At 42.6% G+C, this 22,728-nt stretch overlaps 1 protein-coding gene and 1 long non-coding RNA gene across 3 annotated transcripts; one reads left to right on the top strand and one right to left on the bottom strand.

Annotated features, from left to right (window-relative positions):
* Window positions 1-581: 581 nt before the first annotated feature.
* Window positions 582-9,593, bottom strand: BZW1 (basic leucine zipper and W2 domains 1). 2 transcript variants are annotated; one of them, XM_083865323.1, is made up of 12 exons: window positions 9,480-9,593; window positions 8,975-9,048; window positions 7,066-7,242; window positions 5,293-5,387; window positions 4,954-5,019; window positions 4,567-4,702; window positions 3,901-4,010; window positions 3,614-3,784; window positions 3,206-3,352; window positions 2,760-2,898; window positions 2,176-2,298; window positions 583-1,932 (listed from the first exon to the last, which is right to left on the bottom strand). In XM_083865323.1, the coding sequence occupies exons 2-12, from the start codon at window positions 9,036-9,038 to the stop codon at window positions 1,901-1,903; spliced, it is 1,260 nt and encodes a 419-aa protein (XP_083721449.1). In that variant the 5' UTR covers window positions 9,039-9,048; window positions 9,480-9,593; the 3' UTR covers window positions 583-1,900. The 2 variants fall into 2 exon arrangements, with proteins under 2 accessions (XP_083721450.1, XP_083721449.1); XM_083865324.1 differs by lacking the exon at window positions 9,480-9,593 and having other exon boundaries at window positions 582-1,932; window positions 8,975-9,044.
* Window positions 9,594-12,449: 2,856 nt separating this feature from the next.
* LOC310911791 lies at window positions 12,450-19,535 on the top strand. Its single transcript, XR_014590587.1, has 3 exons — window positions 12,450-12,587; window positions 13,613-13,885; window positions 18,032-19,535. It is a non-coding gene; the product is annotated as an uncharacterized lncRNA (long non-coding RNA).
* Window positions 19,536-22,728: the final 3,193 nt, after the last annotated feature.

Genomic DNA, 22,728 nt, shown 5'->3' with positions numbered 1-22,728 from the left:
TGGTTGTGTTAACAAACCTTTCATACCAAGATTGTTTTCACATGGGAACTTGCAAATTGCTTAACTACCCTTAGAAGAGAGGACAGGCTAGCTATTAATTAAATAGAGCAGGCCTGATTTTATGAGGCCTTTTGTAATTCTTCTGTCACATGTGTGTATATATATAAAAGATAATTGTTAAATCCTTTTGCCTTTTTTTAAAAAAAGGTCCTGAAATCATTAAGTAAAATTAAGTGAACCAATCTTTTAAAAGAAAAACTGTATTTTTTTGTTGCTTTCCTACTTTGAGTACCTCATCTGAAAATCTGTTCCTTGCCATGCTTTTCTCCTGCAACATAAACTATGTGAATTTCCAGGGACTGAATTTGAAATTGCTCTGCTGTTTGTGGCCTGGTGTGTATCTAACTGCCTGAGTAAATAGTCCCTGCTGAATGAATTGTTTTCCTGACCTGAATTCACTTGAGTTTATTGACTGGCTGCACAGTCTTGGTGCTGTTCCAGAACTTTCAAAGGAAAAGATGCAAGAATGCAGAGGATGACGCAGAGATGTACTAAACACAAGACAGAGAACAGTTTTCAGACTTTATTTATTAACTCTTAGATAGATGTGTTGGGTTGACCCTGGCTGGGTGACAGACGCCCACCAAACACACCCACACTGCCCCTGCTCTCTGCAGCTGGACTGGGGAGAAAAAAGGAGCAGCCTTGGCATTAAGTGTAAGGATGGCCTTTATTTGCTTAAAAAAAAAAAAAAAAGTTACAAAGTAAGGAAGATCACTGTAGTATTGAACAGATTGCATTGTGATGACAGTTTTTTTCATTTATTTTAGTAGGTGTACTCTGGTTACCAGTATTTCAGTTAATGCTCACTGTTAGCTTGCAACAGTATAGACTTCACTTTTTTTCCCCCAGTCTTTCTGAATCGAACTGTCCTGAGAATTTCCATTAGGAATTAAAGTTCCAGGGAGCAGATAAGTTGTTTGGTTTATCATGTGAGCTGCCAGCATAAAAGACTCTCTAAACTTCAAGGGGGAAGGGTGGATTTTGGCTGCCTTAGGTTGCAGCAGTTGTGCATTTACAGAGCAGCACAAAGCAGCTGCTCCCTTGCCCCAGCCCTGCCAGCAGCAGCCCGGCTTGAGAAAGCTGCTGGGCAGCTCTGTGTGGAACAGCACTGCTTGTAATCCCATGAGGGAAGGGGAAAAAGGATAAGGAAGCACCCCCGGAGCTGCAAGGGCACCTGAGAGCCCCTCAGGAACTCGGGATGCCAGCTGGGACAGGCAGCAGGCTCAGAGATGCCCCTTCATGCTCCACCAGGGTAACCAGTTGCTGCCAACACAACAGCTGCTTTCCAGGAGTTGGAGTAGAGGATTGCTTTATGCTGGAAGTCTGGTAAAGGGATGACAAAGTGCTTGGGGACATGGACAACCACCTATGACAGGGGCTATCTGGTGGTACAGAACTGCAGTGCCACACAAATGATGGCCTCTTCACTTGGGAGGCTTTTTTATAGTTTAATTTGCAAGCAGACTGCCCTAAATCTCATTAACCATATCACATCTACTCCAATACAGACAGAAATCCCAACAGATGACGTGGATCTCACCGTGGAAGGCCTTAAATTACATTATTACAGTAGAAAATACAGGAGGTAGAAAGTAACTGAAAGGACAAATGCAGGTTAAGAGTCAAATCTAACAGCTCCTGTAAGCTACTTGAACATGGTTTTAAAAACTAAATCCAGTATTTCATTAACTATAGAAAACAGTTAAAATAAATTGCCATGAGAGCCCTTATATCATGCTTGATACAGGGAGGTAGGATGTAAGAATCAGAAAGACACATGAGACATGACACTTATCTACAGCTCCTGTTTGCTTTACTGAGGCCAGAGTTTCACAGGTCAGTCACCTTCTTCAGCTTCAGACTCGGACTCTGCAACAGAGAGAGAGACTTCATCAGCAGCCTGGCCATGGCCCAGCCCCCAGCCCAGCTGCTGCCCTAAACAGCTGCCACTGGATCCACATGGATTGTCCTGGCAAGCTCTTCTAGCCAGGACCAGGGGAGGGGCACACTATTCTCAGAGGGGCAATTAACATCCCCCACTTCAAAACAGCATTACTGCATTAGGCTTCCCAAAATGAACAAGGTCCCCATATGAGTGAAGCTGCTGGTTACCTTCTTCAGCATTCTTGAGCCATTCAACAAACTTCTTCATCTGCTCCAGAAAAACACTCTTTCCTTTTGCAAGATGTGCATCTTTATACCACTTGAGGATGGGTTCTTCACTCAGAACTTCAGCTGTAAAGATGGGCAAGAGCAGTATTAACACAGCAAACTGCTGAGAACCTGACTGGCACCCTTTGCTTCCACATTGGTGGTCTCAATCTTCAGCTGCTAAGGGTCAATGTTAAGAGAACTAAGAATACACTATCATGGAACTTAATAAAATGCCTTAAAAATCTAAATTTAGCTTTGTTCTGCAACTCTTAAGCAGATCTACTGTAGGCCGGCAGCATCTTGTCTTGCACTTCTCCATGTGTAAGACGAAGATGCTGCAAGGCCAGCCACATATACCTTTGCATTTTTACAAACAGGAGGTAGAAAATTCTTCAGCTTATGAAGTTGTAGCACTGATCTCCATTAAAAGAATTTGTCAGAACCAAAACATTCTGTTTCAGAAGCTTTAAAAAACCCAAACGACCAAAACCAACCCCTCCAAAATCCCACAAACCCCTGAAACTACAACCCCACAAAGTTACCTTTGTAGAAGAGCACCACTATTTTCTGGAAGGCCTTCATGAAGTGAATGTTATCATAACAATACTCCTGAATCTTCAACAGAAGAGTCAGCTCTGACTGACCTTGGGTGGTGAAGGCAGCAAGTAGAGGGCTGTATTGCTGTAACAAAAACAACAGATTGGCACATACAGAGCACTTCACATTTACCCCCCAACTAAAGCTGGTTTTGCAGTTTCCGTCAGCCACTGCTAAGAAATCTGCAACCACAGTCCCACCCCAGAGCAGCTGTGCAGCAGTCCCTGCCTCTGCCTCTTGGCTGATGCTCCTCACAGGGGGAGAATTCCCCATCCTGTCCTGTCTCTGCACTAGTGTGGTTGTAGCCTTAATATTTAAAAGGGAGCTGCAGACAGAGGGAAAACCAAGCTCTGCCTAAGGGGTGCAGAAGTCCACACTGAAGTTGCAATACCTTCAAATGCTTAATGGCTTGCTCTGCTACCAGCTCCTCCTTTTTGTTCCACTCCACTGTGCTCATTACACTTGACCAGATTATGGCTACCACAGTCTGTTCTGAGATGTTGTTTTTCTTCATCTCCTCCTTCACGTATAAGATGATCTGCCAAGAGAGCCAGCACAGAGTCAGCATAAAGGCCACATAGGGCACTAAGCTAAATTAAAACTTCTCTTCTAAAGGTAACCCAGAAGGTTTCAGAATGACAACCAACCTCCCTGATCATACAGTAGGATTCAGGACATTAAGGAAAGACCAAGGTAATATCAACCCCTCCAGTCCTCATTTTTGTTCCCAGAGTGAGCTAAGTTCTGTATGAGAGATAGAGAGACAGAAAGCACCTCCACCTTGTCTACAAACACCTACATCCTTGAATGGATCTCCCCGTGACATCTGCTCCTGCAGTTCCTTCTGCAGTTCCTTCCGAGCTCCTATGGATTGCTGGTTCCGAACATACTCAGAAAGTTCCTTTAGTCCTGCTTCAGTGAAGTACTTGGAGAAGTGTTCAACACTTTGTTTGTTGGCTGGGAAGAGTTCCTGAAAATGAAGTTTACAACTCTTTTGTAAAAGAAATGTGTGTTGAGTACCTTGCTGGCAAATGCTGTTCACTGAACTGGCTTATGGAGCAGCAGAGTAGCTCCAGTGGTACTCACCATGAGCCTGTTGTCCATGTTCACTTTGCGAAGACTGACAGCCACTGCATTGATGTCTTTCTCATTGATCCATGATTTGAACAGCTTGACTGCAAAAGCTGCAGAAACACCTGGGCAATTGGAATAGTTCTATTATTAGTGAAATTCAAAACACAGCGATCCACAGACCTGAGTACAGGGCACCTCATTTGTCAAGACTGCTCAGAGCAGTAGCTGTCCTTCCAAGCAACCCTAGTACAGTCTGCACTCCCTGCCCAAGGACACTGCAGCCTCCAGTACGCTGGACTTTTCCTACCACTCAGCATCACAAAGTCTTCCCTGTACTAAACTCAACTCTTCTTGCTGCAATTTAGGAAGCAACCTAAAGACACACCTTTTGCATCCTGAAAGGTTCTTCTCCAAAATACAGTAGTGCCTTGCTGCGCAACTCTAGTGTCAGCAGTGTCATGCAGGGAAGTCCGACACACAAGCTTTCTCAAGAAACTAATTTTTCAAGTCTTACGATTTTCCAGGCTGTGGGGCATGACATTTACCTTTGCTAATCCTGTAGTCAATCTAACACCAGAGGAAGCTCATGAGTTGCAAGGGTGTATTGTCATCACAGTTTCCTCCTACTTGCCATGGTTCTGTCTCCCCTTCCTAAGGGAGGAGCTGGGCCACACTTACCTTCTTTAACCAAGTTCTCATTGTAGAGACTGTTGAGAATTGATGCATTGAGTGTCCCGTTGGCAAGGAGAATACCCGTCAGCATGGCCAGTTTGTTCCGCTCAGATTCTGAGAACCCTTTCAGGAACAGCAGCAACTGCAGGACAAGTAAGACGAGCACAAAACTACCACCTCTCACTAAACTTTGGCCACTGCCTGTGACACTTTTGTTTCATCAAGCTAACAGAAGCACTAGTCACTGGTAGTCATGCAAGCCAGCCACTCTTCCATGAAGAACTTTCAAGGGTTGTATTTTAATAATCCATTTAATGATGTAACCCTTCTACAGGGTGATTAACTAGCAGAATGTGAAGGTTTATTTGTCTGCTGATAAAAAACACTTCATACCTTTTTGACTTCATCTTCAAAGCCTTTCTCCAGATACTTGTAACGCCTGATTAGCTTGTTAAAAACCTAAAAAGACAGAGTTTATATAACAGACATTATATTTTGTTGTGAACTATCATTTGATTAGAATTTAAAAAAACAAAAAAAACTAAGTTCAGTAAAATAGGTCTGAACTCTTTAGAGCACTTACAGCTTGGAATACTGCTACTCTACCACTTCCAGTATGCTTAAAGCCATGAATTATTTTTACCTTAACTTCCAATTACACAAATGTTTAATTTTTGACTTGAACAGCTTGAAGTTAAACTGTAGTTAAACTGTCCTAATTTCAGAACTCACCTGAGCAAATGCTTGCATGGTTTCTAGGTCCTCCTGTGCTGCAAACACACAGACGTTTGTGCGTGTCATGTCGTCTGCCAGGGTCCCGCCTGGGGCTGCAGGAGGATTTCAGCATTAGTTGTGTCACTGCCAGGGAGAGCACTGAGCAGTCTCCACAGCAGAACTCCAACACACATAACATGCAACATGTCCTTTCATGATGAACTCAATGACCAGATCACCACAGACACCCCTACAGTTCCCTCTGTTCCACTGCTGCACCAGAACTTTAAAATCAGCTTAGATTTGAACATTTAACTATTCTGGCCCCCTACTGCTAAGGGGGGAAACAACACATCTTGTTTCCATATTGAGTAAGTTAACAAGGCCATATGAGCTCCTCTTCCCTTAAAGGAAGCTACTGGAGCTGCTTAATTCCAGCAAGTGTCTTTTTAGTGTCTGCTGCAATAGTGCAGCTTTGTGCCTTTTACATGACAGAGTAAGTCACCACAGTAGGCTGAAACACATAGAGACACACAGTTCAAAATTCAGTGCCACAAAGGTGAGCTTCAAACTTTAGTTATTTAGGCTGCTTCACTAATGAAGGTGCATTCAGGTCACCAGCTTCAGAGCCAGAACACCTCGTCATTGATTTCTATGCCATTCTGCATACAGTGGAGATCCTTTGTTATGTATTTGTCAGAAACATGACTTCAAGACCAGACATGAATATTGCTGGTAATAATATTAAAAACTGGTATGGTAACAGGATGTCAGTTTCTCTTCTGGCCTCTGACTAAAGATTAGAGCTGGTCTTCTTAGCTACATGTTACAGAGAGGGAATTGAATAAAGCACCCCCCATCACCATTAACACAGCAATGCCCTCTTCCCCTCCCCGTCAGCCTCGTTCCTAGAAGGAACACTTCCTAACATAGGATCCACTAGTTAAGACTCTTGAATGCAAACCCACATATTGTAACAATTACAGTATGTGCTTACCTGGTTGGTGAGCATCTGTTCCTTTTTGCTCTGTACACAGAGCGTGCACCTGAGTTTACAAGACTTTTCATCATCACATTTCAATTCCTCAGTCCCTGTGTTTTCTGCTGACTCGATCACTCTCTCACTTCTCACCCCCTGATGTCTGCTAGAGCCCATGACCTCACTATTGTCAACAACAAATCACTTGTAATAGCATGTCCAAGACTAAGCACTTCAGATTCTTCTGTAAACAAGTTCCCTTTCCAAAATAACAGGGCAGGATGCACAGACACAGGATCATGTCAGAATCTTTTAAGGCAACTACTGGTCTTGTTACCACAGCCCACACACCTGAAACAAGCATTCATCCATCTCTCATCATTAGAAGTGATCTTGACCAGAGTCAAGATCTATTTCTAGTAAAGAAAAACAAAACAAAAAGCAAACAAACAAAAAACCACCACAAAACCTCTCCTGCAAAAAAACAACAAAACACCAACAAAAATTAGACAAACAAAACCAGCCACACCTACCACACCCAAAAATCCAAAACACTTTCTTCTAAGCAGAGTTTGTACAATCTACACTTCAAGGAATGCAAACAGGCTCAAGTAAAACTGAGGCAGATTATACAGAGTGTTTCTACAGTAACTGTTCAGGCACCAAGATGGTCGGGTGGTTTACCACAGACTAACTTAAACCCTGTTCTACACACTCAATGGGCTCTTTAGCAGAGATTTTACACTGAAAGAAAACAGCTTTTGCAGAGTAAAGTGAAGGAAGCTGACAGCAGCCACATCAAAGGGACTTACCCAGCATTCCACCAGCCACCAGGATGTCAAAAAGTGTTTCTGCATAGCGGCGATAATCAAGTTTTGCACCAGAAGCATCAAGAAACTTTGCTACTGCCTCCAAGTCAGTGCCAGTTTCAGTTAAACCTTGAATAATACAGTCCTGGAACTGAGTAGGGTCAAACCTCTCTTTTTCATCTGTAAGGCAAACGTGTTGAAGTAAGATTTCCATGAAGAGTTCTTTGTGATGATCATTACTTGGCTCTAATAAAGCTTACCTGACTTCCCAGTTTGATTACTATATCCCTATTCTCATGTTAGATCACTCTTTCCCTCCAAAACCAGAGACTTAGCTCATGCTGGAAGGCAACTTTTAATACATACTCCTATAATTTTGTACACTTGACTCCCTTACTCATGTTTTATCTCAGCTTTTTGGGCCTCTGTTTTAGATGAAATCTGACTGACAAACTGCACACCATTATCACATCCAAGTCACCTGGAAATTTGCTTTCTGACCATCCCCTCCTCTTAACCTGCAGCTGATTTTGAGGCAATGACTTTTCCTCAAGTGCTTGAGGGAAATGTAGACTTAAGAGCTAACTTAATGGACTGTAACTGCAGATCTATTTAGCATCCTTTGCTGTCGTTAAGCAGAACACACTGATGCATCTTCATACCTGACACATCAGCTGATCATTGCCTTGTTTTTACTACTGGCAGGGCACAGTGAATGAACATGCAACAAATCCACCCACATAACTAACCCGAAGTCTTAAAGAGGTCTTCAGTTCTCCTCATCTCAATCTGCCCTTAGATTATGGAAATCATGAGATGAAAAGCTTCCAAAGATAAGAGAACTCAACTGCAGATCATACTTTGAGTGCTGTCTACAATAGCTTAGTCAATTCTGTTAGGAGCCTAGTAGGGCACACTGGTGTCCAGTGTCAATGCAAGTATCAACACACTGGTAACAGCTGGGTGCAAATTTGGAAATACTGGATCAGTTATTTTCCAGGGCAGGTCCATGGAGCTCATTGTTCCAGAAGAGCTCCTTCACAGCAAACTATGGTTAAATGTTTAAAAAGAGACTAGATCCATGGCTGCTGGAATTTTGTCTGCTAGACAGGCCACAGCAAACTCTATCATTCAAGAGTCTTTGACATTCAAACAAGTTCCATAAATTCAAGTGTGCTTCTGCAGACACAGCATCCCTAACGCCGCCTGTTAGAGCTGGAACACTGCCAGCATACAAGTAAAACTGTACTGAACAGAAGCCCTAAGAGCGTCCCCACTTTCTCTTCCTGTTGGAAAAAAGTTCCACCAAAATACTAAGTTACTCATGACACCTCTTCAGTCACTAACTCTTCTTATGCAAGTAACTGTGCATGTAGAGAGGCCTTTGTAGATCCCACACTTAAGGGCTTTTTTGGGTGTTGACTGGGGTTTGAGTGGGAGGTGGATTTGTGAGATTTTGTTGCGGCTTTTTTCTATCAATTTTTCAAAATTGAAAAGAGCACAGTGCAACTTTTATCCAGTGGCTAAGACTGAAATTCTTACTACGTTACATGCCGCTTACATGTATGTGTTAACCTGCAACAAGCCTGTGCTGTATCTCCCCTGTAATTCAGGGGTACCGGATCCTTCTGCTTGCAGGCTCAACACACTCAGGACAGTTCTAGAATGACCATCTTTTAGGTGAAGGTTATCACAGTAAATTCAGCAACAATTCTGACTGCCAAATATTTTTCTATTAGTGCAGAGAAAATTCCAGCCAGCCTCAAGACTCTGCACTTAGCATGGTTTCATATAAAAAAAATTACGGCGAGTGTATGAAGGCACTGGTTTGTGTACTGCCAGAAACCGGCGTTTTACCGTACACACAGCGCTGGCAGCCGGTCCTGGCGGCGGGCACGGTGCCGTAACTCACCTCTTTTTCTGGTTTTAAAACGCTGGCCCGATAGTGTCGGCTTCTGCGGCTTTTGATTATTCATAAAAGACACCCTGCAAAGAAGCAGAAGGCGCGGTGAGGACGCCGCAGGCGGGGGCCGCTCCCTCCCCCCCCGGCCCCGGCGGCTGCGGGCGGCTGCGGGCGGCCCCGGCCCCCGCCCGGCTCCCGGCACGCACCGGGCCGCTCTGGCGGGGGCGGCGCAGGGCGGGGCCGGGCCCGCGCTGTGCTCTGCCTGTGCCTGTGGCCGTGCTGTGCCTGTGCAGTGCCCGCGCCTCTCGGCCCCGGCCCCCAGCACGGCTCGAGCCAGCGCTACCTTCGCTGCCGCCGACACTGCCCCGCTCCGGGGCACCCGTGCAGGGGAGGAAGAAGGGGTTACACCGCCTCCCTCCCCCGGCCTCCACCGCAGCGCGGCGCGGCCCTCACGGCCCAGACTGCCGCAGCCGGCCCCGGCCGGCCATCCCCCAGCCCGAGCACGTCTCCTCACCGACTTTAAGGCAGAGAGAAAATGCCCGAGCGGCCCGGAGCGGAGACGGGCAGGAACAAGAGCGAGGAGCGGCGGCAGCGAGAGCTGTGTGAGCGGAACCGACGCCAGAGGAAGAGGGGAGGGCCGCGCTGCGCCCCGCCCCGCCGGGAGGATGGAGGGCAGGGCCGGGAGCGGGGCGGGCTCTCTGGAGCCGCGTGTGCGGCCCGATTGCTGCCGCCCGGGGGTCTGTGCCCCCGAGGGGACCTGCCCGGCACAGCCCAGCCCTACCCCGGGGTTACCGCGCCCGGGGCCCAGCGCTTGGTGCCCCTGGCGCTCCCCGGCCCCGCAGGGACAGCTCCCCATGCCCGGCCTGCGGCCCACGGAGCGCCGCTCTGAGCGCTGGGGCAGCGCCGGGACCTGCAGGGCTGCGAACTTCAGTGCCGGACCTGCTGTGCTGCTTGACCCTGGATTTGCTCTTGCAGTTGTAATAGTTCTTCTTTCAGATCCTGGTGGTAGCAGCACCGTACAAGCACTTGTACTGTATAGTCTGTGCAGACAAGATCACCAGTTACAAGCTGTGCCCATCTGACACAGCGAAGTCCCTGCGCTCCAGAAGCACAGGCCTTCCTACTGCCGTTTAAACACGGGTTCTTTCACTAGGTCTCATCCTACCTTCAGGCTGTAGGGCAGCCTGTCAGCAGACAGCATAAACACACCCACTCTGTTAGTAGAGGCCCTTGAAGTACTACGTAAAAAAGATGGGCTGCCAAACTCACAGCAACACAGCTGGAGACAACATGGGGAATACTCTGTGCTGGTGTAGGATGGCTGATGCAGTTACAGTTCTTTGCTCCCCTGTAGGATCACATCTCTAGTATTTCTTACCAGGCAATCATATCTACAAGCCCTTCCTGTCCCATCTTTCCCAACACTCCCCAAAAGTCCAAACCAACAAACCAACAGAGAACACAAGGTTCCTTCTAGACTGTATGCAGCTGCAAATTTCCACCAGATTTAAATGCAATGTTCCTGTGACTAAAGCTCTTAAAATGACCAGTTATCAGGTGTATAAATAGAAAAAATCACTGGGCTGCAGTAGGGAAAACGTGATCATTCTTATTGTCCGAAGGAGCCAGCTTTCATCTCATTTTTCATCACCATTTTTGTCACTGTTTCGTCCTTGAAACAGTACTGGTGATAGATCCCAGTGCCATGAAATAGCAGTACACTGCCTTACGAATTTTATTCAAGAAACATTTTTGCAGATTCCAGGTAACAGCCCTATGAAATCTCCAAAATACTAACTTCAAAAATACCACATTCAGAGGAAGCATTTTCACCTTAATATTAGCAAAGATTTGTCCATTAACTCTAAACCCAAGGCACTGATTACAATGGTACTCATTCTAAAATGAGAGCATTTGTCTGAATCACAATTAATTAAAAAGCCAGGAAGAAAAATCAGTAATTATTAAAATCACATTTTAAGGAAACACAAAGGTATAGTTCCTGTTGTCAGCTCCCCACAGTCTTTGGTAACAGGCTTTGCAGTTTTGCCATATCAAAGTTGAGCTTTTCCCATTAGCTGTAGTTTCTCACACTTTACCAAGAGAAAGGAACAGGAAAATTTTACCAATGTAAAGGAACAAGATCAGATTTAGACTATATGTGACTTATTTGAGGGTGTGTGCAGGTCACACTCTCTTCCATACTATGCCAATTTAAACCTGCACTGTCATCGTTCAATTAAATGGAAAAAAAATGTTTTTATGTAAATGAGCACAGGATCTGAACTAATGCATCCTGTTGAGCACCTCCACAGTTATTTCTTATGCTAGTGTTTTGGGTACAGAATGATGTTGATAAAGGTGTTGTTACTGTTAATTTTATGGCTTTGAACTATCTACTATCAAAGCTGAATATTGATTTGTATGCCTACCTACACTGGCTCAGCTCAGCCATTTCCTTTTTTCCCTCTCAAATACCTTTACACTTGTTTTTCAGACTCCTCTCCTCATGGAGAAATGTTCCAGCAAGATTAATACAGCTGCCACTGGATCACTTTAAAACCTCCCTTCCAAAACACTGTCTGCCAGTGCCAGTTTGGCACAGCTGAGTTAAACTGTGAGCTGCCACACCTACAATGAACTCGTGTTGTCATGGTTCCCCTCCTGGCTCTCTCCTCCACCTTTCCCTCTTGGCACACCAGCTCTGCACACCTGCCCTGCACACCTGCCTGTGGCTGCTGTGGTCGCTATATGGCTGCTATAGGCAACCTCACCTCTGTTAGGAAAGGAGCTGGTACTGGGATCCTGTCCTGCTGCTTAACCCTTCCTACCTCCAGTACTGCTCCCTCACCTTGTGCCTTCTCTTCACCCAGGGATGAATGCATCAGCTTTGTCCTGCTTCACCATTTTGCTGGAAAGAAAAGAAGGGGAAAAACTCTGGGTAAGGCAGAGGAGGAGTGAGCGATGACAAGGCAGTGAACAGCAGTGATTATATTCCACCTCTGGGAGAGGCCAGAGCTGACAGTGGTTCAAAGAGATCTGATGATGTGGAGCAGGCCTGAGGGGGGCTGCCAGGAAGCAGAGCTGAACTGGTGTGTTACTGGGGTGGTAATATATCAGTGCCTGAAATATTGTTACATTGCCCATCAGTAATTTGTAAAGTCTCTCATTCTGATCTTTGGGATTTTCATATGCTGGAAGAACAGAAAAAATAGATAACAACAGTTGTGACTCTCAAACTGGATGCAGAAGTGACAAAATAATACTATTTGTGACCTGGTCTTCGTTGCAGGTATTTTCAAAATTGCATGCAAATTCTTTTAAGTTCTTGAGGTAACTCCAGAACTGTTCCAGTGTAGCATGAAACATATTAATGACAGGTCATTTACCTGGCAGGACAAGAGAACTGGTGCTTATATCTTGTTCTACCAAGATGGTGTGAGATATATATATGTGTATGTGTGTGTGTGTGTGTGTGTGTGTATGTGTGTGTGTGTAAGTTCTAATTCTTTCTTGCATGAATGCTTGCAGTCAGTAAATGGCTGAAGGAGTCATCTGGTTGTCTGATCCTTAGGAAAGCAGCGCTAATCTACATCAATGGCCCATGGCTTGCAAGTTCCAGGTTCGTTTTAGGAAACTGAAATAAAATATAAAACATCATTTTGCTAAGGGGGGAAAAACTTGCTGTAATTCACAAATGCATGTTCCTTATCATCCACACAAATGTCATTGCACACACATATCTCAATTTTCTCAAGTTATAAAAGGTTGGGAAATCAACCAACTTACCTCTAGTGAACAGTGGCATTCTTGTAATTGAACAGGTAATTAAGCTCCTATCTCCATAGCACAGGTGAGTTCTCAGCCTGAAAGGCTCAGATTACAGGCACTGACATACAAAGTTCCACTATGCAATACAGTTTAATGCGATTGCATTGAATCGTTGGGCCATGGTGTTTGCAAAGAAAGCCTACAGTTCTTAGTGCACTCCTGGAGATAGTACATCATGTCCTGGTGCCTGGATAACAAATTCATCTTTATTTAAATTCTAAGTTGTTACCAAGTTTTTGCACAACACTGAGCCAATGAAGGTTCTTGATCATGGTTATGACTTCTATAGATATGAGAAGTTCTATCACTGAGAAACACTTTGACTGCTGGATATCCTGCACAGAAGGAAGCAGAAGTGGACGGATGCAGAATTCCCAGCCCCAACCTCCAGGCAGGTTGAGGTAGGGGTCTCTAGCTGGCTGCTATTGGAAGAGAGGGGCCTGCAGGTCTGCCTGACATAATTTGTGTCTCTTTTCATAGAGAAATTTTCAGTCTAGAGCACAACAGATTTGTTCAAACTCAGGCCCATGGAGCTTTTTAAATTGAAAGCTTTAATTAACGGACCTTGACATAGTTTCACCAGATGTTTCCTATTTTCCAGTCTCCCAAAGTGTTTTTTTTAGTTTGCTTTCTGATTGGATATGCATTGATGGGAGAATGGCTGGTAAAATCTTACTCCTTATTTCATAATTGCTCCTGTGCTTTACTACTTAATTTTTTTAAATTTCCTTTTTTCCCTGTTTAACTTATAAATAAACAGAAATTTGGGCCCAGTGACAAGATATTAAGCAACTCTAGATGTATCTCATTTTACAGTGCCAAAGGATGAGTGCAGTGGAGAACCTGTGAAGTGGCTATTGTCAGGAAACAATGTCATCATTGCAATCTTGCCCTGCTTTCTGCAGAAACACTTGTGTAATCGTTGTTGGCTGCGACTGACATAGGAAACATGCTCCTGCCTCATTCTACAAAAATAAGTGCTCTCCAGGAGGCTGCTGCTGTCCTGCCAACCCTTGGAGTGAGGGATGTGCAAGACACGGGAAGAGCAGATTGAAGGCATTATTCTGGAAAGAAACACAGAACTCAAGGGTGAGGGTGCATTTTCTTGCCATTCTCATTTTGAAGAAAGCAGAGGGAAAGCACACCAATAGTTATCCAAATAACTTCAGTGACTGTGGAAGAAATTTGAATAAAAGGGCATAGTCCACTAGTTGTGGGTTATGTGTTCCATCTCTGTGAGAGAGAAGATATGGCATGTGAAAACCAGCCAGAGCTGGTACTGTGTTGCACTTCCAGAGAGACTAATAGTCAGGTAATGGATACCCAGAAGAATATGAAATACATATGCTACTGACATACATCAATCACAATCCAATTCCTTGTCTTATGGTTAATACAAGATTTAACCAAAAATGAATTTTTCCTCCTTTCTTTTCCCAAACCAGTTCTAAACCTATTCTAATCATAACCAGAGTTGAACAGTATCTTTGTGACCAATATCTTCAGCAAAATTAAAAGTACAAGCAATCTCTCCTAGAAACAGTCATCAGCCAAACTCCAGCACTCATGCAAGAGTCCACAGAAAAGCCAGCTCCCCAGGTCTTCTTTATCCAAACCATATTGAACCATAAACCCTGTCCCAGGGGGTTTTAGGGTGCTCAATTCATACACCTGTCACCACCACTTAGCAAGCTGATTTCAGTGCTGACCCTGTTTACCTGTTTATTTTTAATGTGAGGATTTAGAAGTCAAAAGTAAGAGTTTACTACAAGTTGGATCTTGCATTACCTTGCAGAGCTGGCTTTATATCTGAGAAGTGGCTCATATTCAATTCTGAGTTACATATTTATCATCTACAGATGGGATAGGGCAGGTAGGATGTTAGCAGTATTCCAAAGGAAAAAAAGGGATGGATGGTTCTGCTTTTTCTGGATATTGCACGGGCTCTAGGATGATAGCATTTGTTTTGATTCATGGCATTCATCAGGGCACTCTTAGGACTGGGGAAGGTTGGTGCTGGGTTAGGATTTCAGAAGTGGAGAACTTTGGTTTCCTGCTGTGTCTTGATAGTCAATGAAATTATGCTGATTTGCCTCAGAAGAAACTATTACCCAGCAAGTGGGCAAAATACCTTCTCATGTCACTCACTTTTTATTTTCCAGAGACAGAGTACTGTCCACCAATGATTAACACATCTCTATTTATCTTCAGGACAAGATGGAGTGGACACCCACTCCTAAAAGGAACATTTGAAATATCCCTTTTTATTACAGCCTCGTGATGCAGGTTGCAAATGACATTACGTGCACATGGCCAAACTCCTAGTGGTGCCAATAAATCAGCCCATTCTATGTTTTAGTTTCTTATTAACCTGCCATGCCTGAGGTCAGGCTGATTCAGCAAGTTCTTCTTGGCTTGCTTTTTTTTTTTTTTTTTTTTTTTTTTGCAACAATGGAAATTAGCTTTTCAGCAGTTTTCTCTTCAGCTTCTCGACAAGGAGATGCAAGTTCCCTGAAGAATGGACAGGACATGGAAAGGCAAGGAAGTCAAAGCACAGGAGAGGTGTGGCTGATGTGAGCATACATATGTATTAAGATAAAAAACATTTTCACTAAATATCTTGAGTGAAATTCATGTCACCATGCCTCAGAGAGGCCTGAATTGTTGGTATTTATACAGATCAGACCAGAGGGAAACTGCCTCCATGCCTTTGTTCTGGTTTTCAGACAGTGACTACCATTGCCAAGAGGCCAGAGAATTTTCAAGCCTCTATCCAAGATTTACTGCCAAAGAGATAAAAAAGATGATGTCATCAGGATAACCCCTCAAGGAGGGTTCAGGATTGAAACTCCTTTTTCCATTTAGTCTTGTCATCTTTAATTAATTTTAGTTAAATCACGCCTTTGATTTAGTTAAATCAAGTTACTTGTTGGCTGCCACAGCTGCAATTACAACAAAGAGTGATGGTTTAGTATCTTTCCCACAAATGCTCCACCAACACCTTTCACATGGCACACATAATTTTTTTGGACAAGGTTTAAAGCTGAAGCCACCAATTCCTGCAAAAGTGAACATTCAAAAATTTACCTATCAAAATACATATTAAAAAATGCCTATTTTCTATGATTACTTATATATTAAAAGCTATCAGGTTTAAGATTCCAGGGCAGAAAAATAGAGTTGCTATAGGAACAAACAAACAAAAAAAATTCAAACAACTAAAAATGCCAATGAAAGCACAATCTAGTCTTTAAAAGAAGAGTGGAAATGTAAAAAACAGCTCTGTAAAGTAGCTTGATTATCTGATGCCAGATATGATAATCCCTATATAGAACTGCATGTTCCATCTGCAGCTGGAGATAAAGCATGCACTAAAACAGCAAGCCAAATGGAACTGAGGGATTGTTTACAGCACACAGTCAGAGTAACTAAAATACTGACATTGCATTTTGAAAATACCTCCTCTGACAGTGTTTCCAAAGATGTAAATAGAGGTTTAACTTGTCAGGCTGACAAAAAAGAAAAGCTTAAAAAAATGCAAGCCAGTGATGAACTGCAAAAGCTGATACTGAACATGTAGAAATTAACATATATTCTTTGAAACTGTTGTTTGCTACAGGCCTACAATCCAACTCTAATGTGAACTGAGACCTGTTAGCTTTTTTTCCCAAAAAAACTTCATACCATTCATATGTTATTATTATTTACATATTCATTTATCATTATTTACACATGATTTTGACCCCATCATCATCAATGTCATTATTCATACAAGCAATTCAACTTGTCTGAAATACACTTTCTCAAGGAGAAGACATTCATTACTGCAATAAAAGTGATTGTCCTGGATTGTACTGATTGTCACTAATTTTAGGAGGATTTGACCAATATATCTAAGACAGAATTAGTCTTTTCTCCACAAGAAGATTACAGTCATATTATCTATCTATCCAAGATACCCTTTGTTCATCCCATAGTAACTCATAGTGCTCATTTGTGTCTGTACTGCCTTGTAAAATACCAACAGCACAAGACCTGCTGTTCTATTCTGCTTCAGCAGCAGCAGTCAGGCCACTTATTTTCATAAAAGGATTCAGATAAATTAATCTGAATTTGGAACACCCTTAAGGGGTTTCAAGAGAAACAGAGAAAGCTGAAAGCAACTCCTGGTCATTTAGTTCAGCTTTAAGGTTATTTAGAGAGGTAAGAAACAAGTATGACAGAATCACAGAGTATTATGAGTTGGAAGGGATCCACAAGGATCATCAACTCCAACTTTTAAGTGAATGGCCCATATGTGCATTGAACCCACCATTAATACTTTGTTTTACCTGTACATCTGATTTTACACTCAGAAACTTTAAATTTTTATGCTACAGTAACAGCATTTACAGAGAGACACACTAGAAGCATCTGGGCTTTCTACTGTCAGAAATTCTAGGGGCAAAGCCACACATTTTAAAAGAAAATATAACAGCAATATTTTTCTCAATCAGGCACGAATGAGTCTGTTGAAGAAAGTTTATAAAGTGCTCTTTCTGTAGCCCCAGAAAGAAACTTCAGATTCAGACAACCACAGAACTTTTAAAGTAGGGGTTAGCAGGTTAGATATTTACTATGTAATACTCTCGTGACAAATGTAAAAATCAGGATTACATGTTGAACAATATGTCTTGTCAGAGATGGAAAATCCTCTCAGCAGGATTTACATTGCTTTACTGAAGCAACACCAAACTACCCAAAACAAAGAGCCAGCAGCTGGCAGGGACAAGAGGCAGAACTGACAGCCAGGTTTTCATCTGCACTTTCTGTTGACAAGTCTCACAAAAAAAGATCCATGTGCCTTTTCATTGTGTCAGCAGAGTTAATTAAAAAGGCGATTCAGCATGAAAGAGAGGGGCAGAAGCAGCCTCCCCAAAAAGCAGTGTTAATTTCCCATGGTGAGACTGCTTAAACTCACGTTTTTCATGTGACAGTTGATAGATAATCTTCCTGTTCTTCAAAATGACCTTTTGATTGCCAGCAGTACTATCGTATTTTGCTCCTTTTGTTGTCCCCATCTCCACCGTTCTTGGGTTCAACCATCTCTCTTTGAAGGAAAGAACTCTGAAATACCATCTGTGATAGCTTTAGCTCTGTGGCACGACTTGTCATTGGACAAAACAGGTTGGGATTTCTTTTTTCTTTTAATTTGTGGAAGGAACTAACATGTTTCTCCTGAATTTTCTCCTCCAGGCTGTTTGTTTCTCAAATCACTACTATGGCTCAAAACTTCTGAGCATCAGAAGCACCTTTACTGCTGCCAACACGCATTTTGCAGGCTTTCAGCTCAAGGGAATCCTTTTGATTTTCATGGGAAACCTGCCCCAGCTAGCCAACTTCTCATGGGCAGAGGCACTCGTTCATCATGAGGCCACGCGTGTTTAGTGAGCTGCACTGCAGTGGGCAGCTGCTCTGGGGACTGACCCTCTGTTGTCAAGGTTGGCAGAGACTCCCGTGGTCACTCCTTCACTGACTTCAATCACAACACTTTGGTTTGTGGCTGGGTCACCCGCTGCCCACCCCGTCCTTCTCCTCACAGCCACTAGAGGGATACCTAAGAGCACAGGAACAAGGACAGTTTCCTCTGCCCCCAGTCTCCCAATGCCACATGCCGCCGCCTTTGGTCACAGTGGTTGGGACCTTATTTTTTGAGCAGTTGCAACCAACTCAGAATTATTCATTGTAAAGCGCTAATTAGTTAGGTAAGTCAGAAATGAGCTTATTGCTGAAGACTGTGTGACAATATGGCATTTTTCTATATATTCCAAATATTCAGGCAGCCTAAATTTCTGTGTCTGAAAGGGGCACAAGTGCACATTTAAAAGTGGGGAGAAAACAGCAAGAGGCCCAAAGAAGCAGAAGATGATGTCTAGCTGGAAGAAGCAGGAGAGGTCATGGAGGGATGCCAGAATTTTGCTACTTCCAAGCAGGACTAGCCTGAATGTTCCAACGCTTACTGGAAATAATGGAAATATTTCTAATAACTACATGGGAACCTGAATGAAACTACTGAAACGTTGGAGTCTTATCTTTACAGAGTACAGCATGAGAACAGAAACAGTGAACTCCCTGGCATTTATATCAGCATGCTCACAGCCAGCAAGGAATTGATAATTTAAATGAATCTTTTACCATCTGTTGGAGGAAACTGTAGTTTGTTGTTGAATGTGAAGCAAGAAGGAAACATTTGTGCATTGCAGATTCAAATTTTGTTGAATCTGTGCAAAAGAATATATGAAGGCCAATATGGATTTAGCAGGATCTAGCCTTAGAGCAGAAAGGCTAATCTCTATAGATTTCCCTATATGAATGCCATAGTTCTTTATCACACATAAAACACGGAGTGTTTTAAACTTTCTAGAAAGTATATGTCTTAAAATGCTAATAACAGTCAGAAAACCAGTTATTTAGGTTTAAAAACAGCTATCCTATTTCTACTCAAAAGCACTTCAGACCATTAAATCATTAAATTACAGTAAATTTTAAGTAGCTATCAAGCACTGCAGTAAGATGGGGAATCAACCCTGTCCATATTTAGTTCAAAGACTGCAGAAATTGTGAAGATCTTCCAAACTTCTCACAGATTCTATGTTGCAAGGATGGGTCTTGCTTTGGCTTGATTGCTGGGAGTGTTATTGAAACACGATGCACATGTATATACACAAATGTACCAGTGACTTCAAGGGAAGTTTCTAGGTGCATTACCCTAGAGAATGAGCCAAAGATTTTCTTTTAAAATGACAGGCAGAAGCAAAAAAAGCAAACAGTGGTGGAGTTACAAGACAAAAGCTAACCTGATAAATGGAGTGACATAACCAGAGGGTAGAAAGGAGGCCTTCCTACCTGTCAGGCACACCCACTTCGTTTTTCTGAGATGGCTAGATGCCATTTCCTTTTGCCTTATGGAACAGAAAGACAGTGTTTTCTACTGGAAAATACTTTTCACGAGTTAAAATAACAAGAAAATACCAGGATAATGTTTCCCATTCTCCTGAATGTACCATTCTAAGTCATCTAAGAGATGCACAGTAGTATTTGATTTGAAAACTGTTACCCACAGACATATTCTCTGTTGCAGTGTTCTGCCCATCTCAAAGACAGTTGGCAGGGGGGCCAAAGCTTACCTTCAGATGCCACAGGAGATATGTGCCAACTGGTGAGATTGGGCTCAAGTCTCAGGAGGGTCCCCTGCTTACAATGTGTCTTCCTAAAGAGTTCAACAAACAACGAGGCTAGTTTTAAGCTTGCCCTTCTTATACGTAACACAGATCTGTACCAAAACCCCAATTTATTCCATTAAAAGACCTGTTAGAAATTGTATTTGTTTTGCTCAATCTTAACTGAAGTTCTACCTTTGTACTTTTTAATGTGATTTATTCTACTGTTCCCTTCAGAGGTCCTTTCTCGTGTCATCTCTGTTGACAGAAATCAGGTTTACTTTTCTACCCCTCAAAGGCAGGACCATTCCCTCAGCACCTTCAGGCTAGGGGGAGAAATCCATTTTGTTCTCTTACCATGGAAAATCACAGTTGTTCTTTGCTGCCCTTGAGCCATTCTCTGTGATGGAAATGACAAAGTTTTGGTAAATTTGACTAGTGCCAGTATGAACCACCATATTGCTCAGTGGGACTCTGTCATGATAGACAGTGAGACTTTAATGAGGCTTTTCACCTGAGGTTCCTGTGGTGCTGAACAGTGCTGAGCTTGTATCATATTTATATTATTGCTCAGGAAACTGAAATAAGAATGAACTAAATGACTTGGTAAGAGACACACTAAATAAATGGTAGGAGATGGCTAGCAGTATGTTTCTTTTTTCTACTCTGATGATTCTGAAAGATTTCCCTTGTGTCTAATGCACACAGTGAAGCAATGTTACTGGACTTTGGGGAAATCAGGATGCTAAAATCTCACTGCATATGTGACAGAATACAAGAAGTGTGTAGTGTTCTCTTAGGGAGGATCACTACATCCCCATTTGCTGAGTCAGGTATCTACCATACTAGACTCAGACCAGTTTCTACAATATATAAAAAGTTTTTAAAATTTGTGTCTCCAAAAGTACTGTCTCCTTGGGATGGTTGATCAGTATTTACATTTTTGTTTAATCAAAGTGTTTTTCTGCCACCTTGTTTCTTACCAGACTATGTATAAAGCCTTTTTTTTCCCCTGAGGATATCATATATATTCTTTTCATATTTGACAAGTGCCATGTGGAATCATGGTTTCAAAATATGCAAAAGCAATCCTTGAGAAACACCTATCTTTGTAGACAATGCAATTAAAAGACCAGTGGACAAGCCAAAGAACTGTTGCAACTCTGGACTGGCATTCTAGGTAAATGACATACTTGAAAAACAAAAAAAAAACAACTCTTATGTGTCTGTGGAACCAATCATAATCTTACTGGTATGGACACCTTGTGTAGGCTGGAGAAGCAGTGCACTCCTCCCGGCAGCTCAGTCTGAACACACAGAGCAGGTTGTGGCATCTTTCTGTCTGACCAGCTTTATCAACTAGCAGCAGTTTAGCCAAGATCTTTAATCCAAGTATAAGATTTGTAAAACATTAATTTAATACTTGCATTCTTAAAGCATGAGTCTCTCAAAGGCAGGGCAAGTAGCAGAAAGGGAAATTTACTTCCTCTTTCATGGTTTCATAAAGGATTTTATGCCTTACTATGAACGTTCTGCACTGAGGGGCAATTATCAAGTAAGAAAGTTGTACTCTCTGACAAATGTTTACCAAGCCAATTGCCTTACAGAAAATAGCATTCAGTGATAGCATGACAAACCAAAGAGCTGTGCCTTACATTTTCAGAACTCAAATGAACTTTTGTGCTTGTGAACTGGTTGTGTAATAGCAGCAAGAACTGCCCACGAATATTTGCAAAAGGAATGCAAACAAAGAATTTTGCAAGAAGCTACTGAAACATAAGTGAGGATTAAAAAAAGAGTCTGAACCTGACTGCTTGGGTTCTTCTCAGTCTGGTCTGGATAAATGCTGCACAACTATTTTTACAGATCTTTTTTCTTGCCTCTGTCTACAGATCATGGGCCCTTTCTTCCTCCTACCCCTCCTTTCAAGCTTTCATCTGTCCCTCTGTGAATTTCCAGTAACTACTGCAATTAACCCTCTTCTTTCCTCTTCAAGTTCTTTGCCTTTCCTGTGGACCTGCATGTAAGTCCAGTTCCAGGTTGTTAGGGTCTATGTCCCAGCTGGAAGAAGCCACCCAACAGAGAATACAAGACAGAAAAGATGGAGAAGTTCATTTGGGATCTTTCAAAGAAAATACTACATTCTACAGAAAAAAATCTAACTGGTCCAAAAGGAAACAGTCCTGAGTAAGGAGCTCTTATGGGAAAAGCTGGTTTTGCAGAGGCAAAAGATTTCTTTTTTGAAAAAGTGAGTATTTATAATAATGTCAACATGTAGATTATCCACACTGTAATGTCTCATTATGTATGACTAAAACTAGCATCTTCTATTTATCTAAGGACAGATCTTTCAGTTTCACAAAAATATCAGGTTTTCAATGTCTGTAGGAACTCAGTTATGCTTGAGATAACAAATGTCAGTAAGGCCTACCATTAGTTCAGGAGGAAATATAAATTCCTGTATTGGATCCATGGGTGGGAACTGTTCTGGACTGCAAAGACCCAAAAGGATCTGCAAAGAAACTGAGGGTGGATGGGGGAAGAAGGCACACATTCAGGTTGCGTTGCAAGTCTTTGTCAACAGATGAGGTTCTTTCCTTGGGTGACAAGGAGTTTTGACACTTTACAGGTTGAGTTGCACTCAAAAATTCAAGATGTCCAAATTAATTTTTTAATCTTTAATTCTGTTAAATCTATTCACGGACTACTCAACAAGGGGATATCAGACTGATA

Source organism: Zosterops lateralis (assembly GCF_965231275.1).
Source record: "Zosterops lateralis genome assembly, chromosome: 7".
Classification (NCBI taxonomy): domain Eukaryota; kingdom Metazoa; phylum Chordata; class Aves; order Passeriformes; family Zosteropidae; genus Zosterops; species Zosterops lateralis.
The sequence above is the reverse complement of the archived record's forward strand: the minus strand, read 5'-3'. Positions and strand labels throughout refer to the sequence as shown.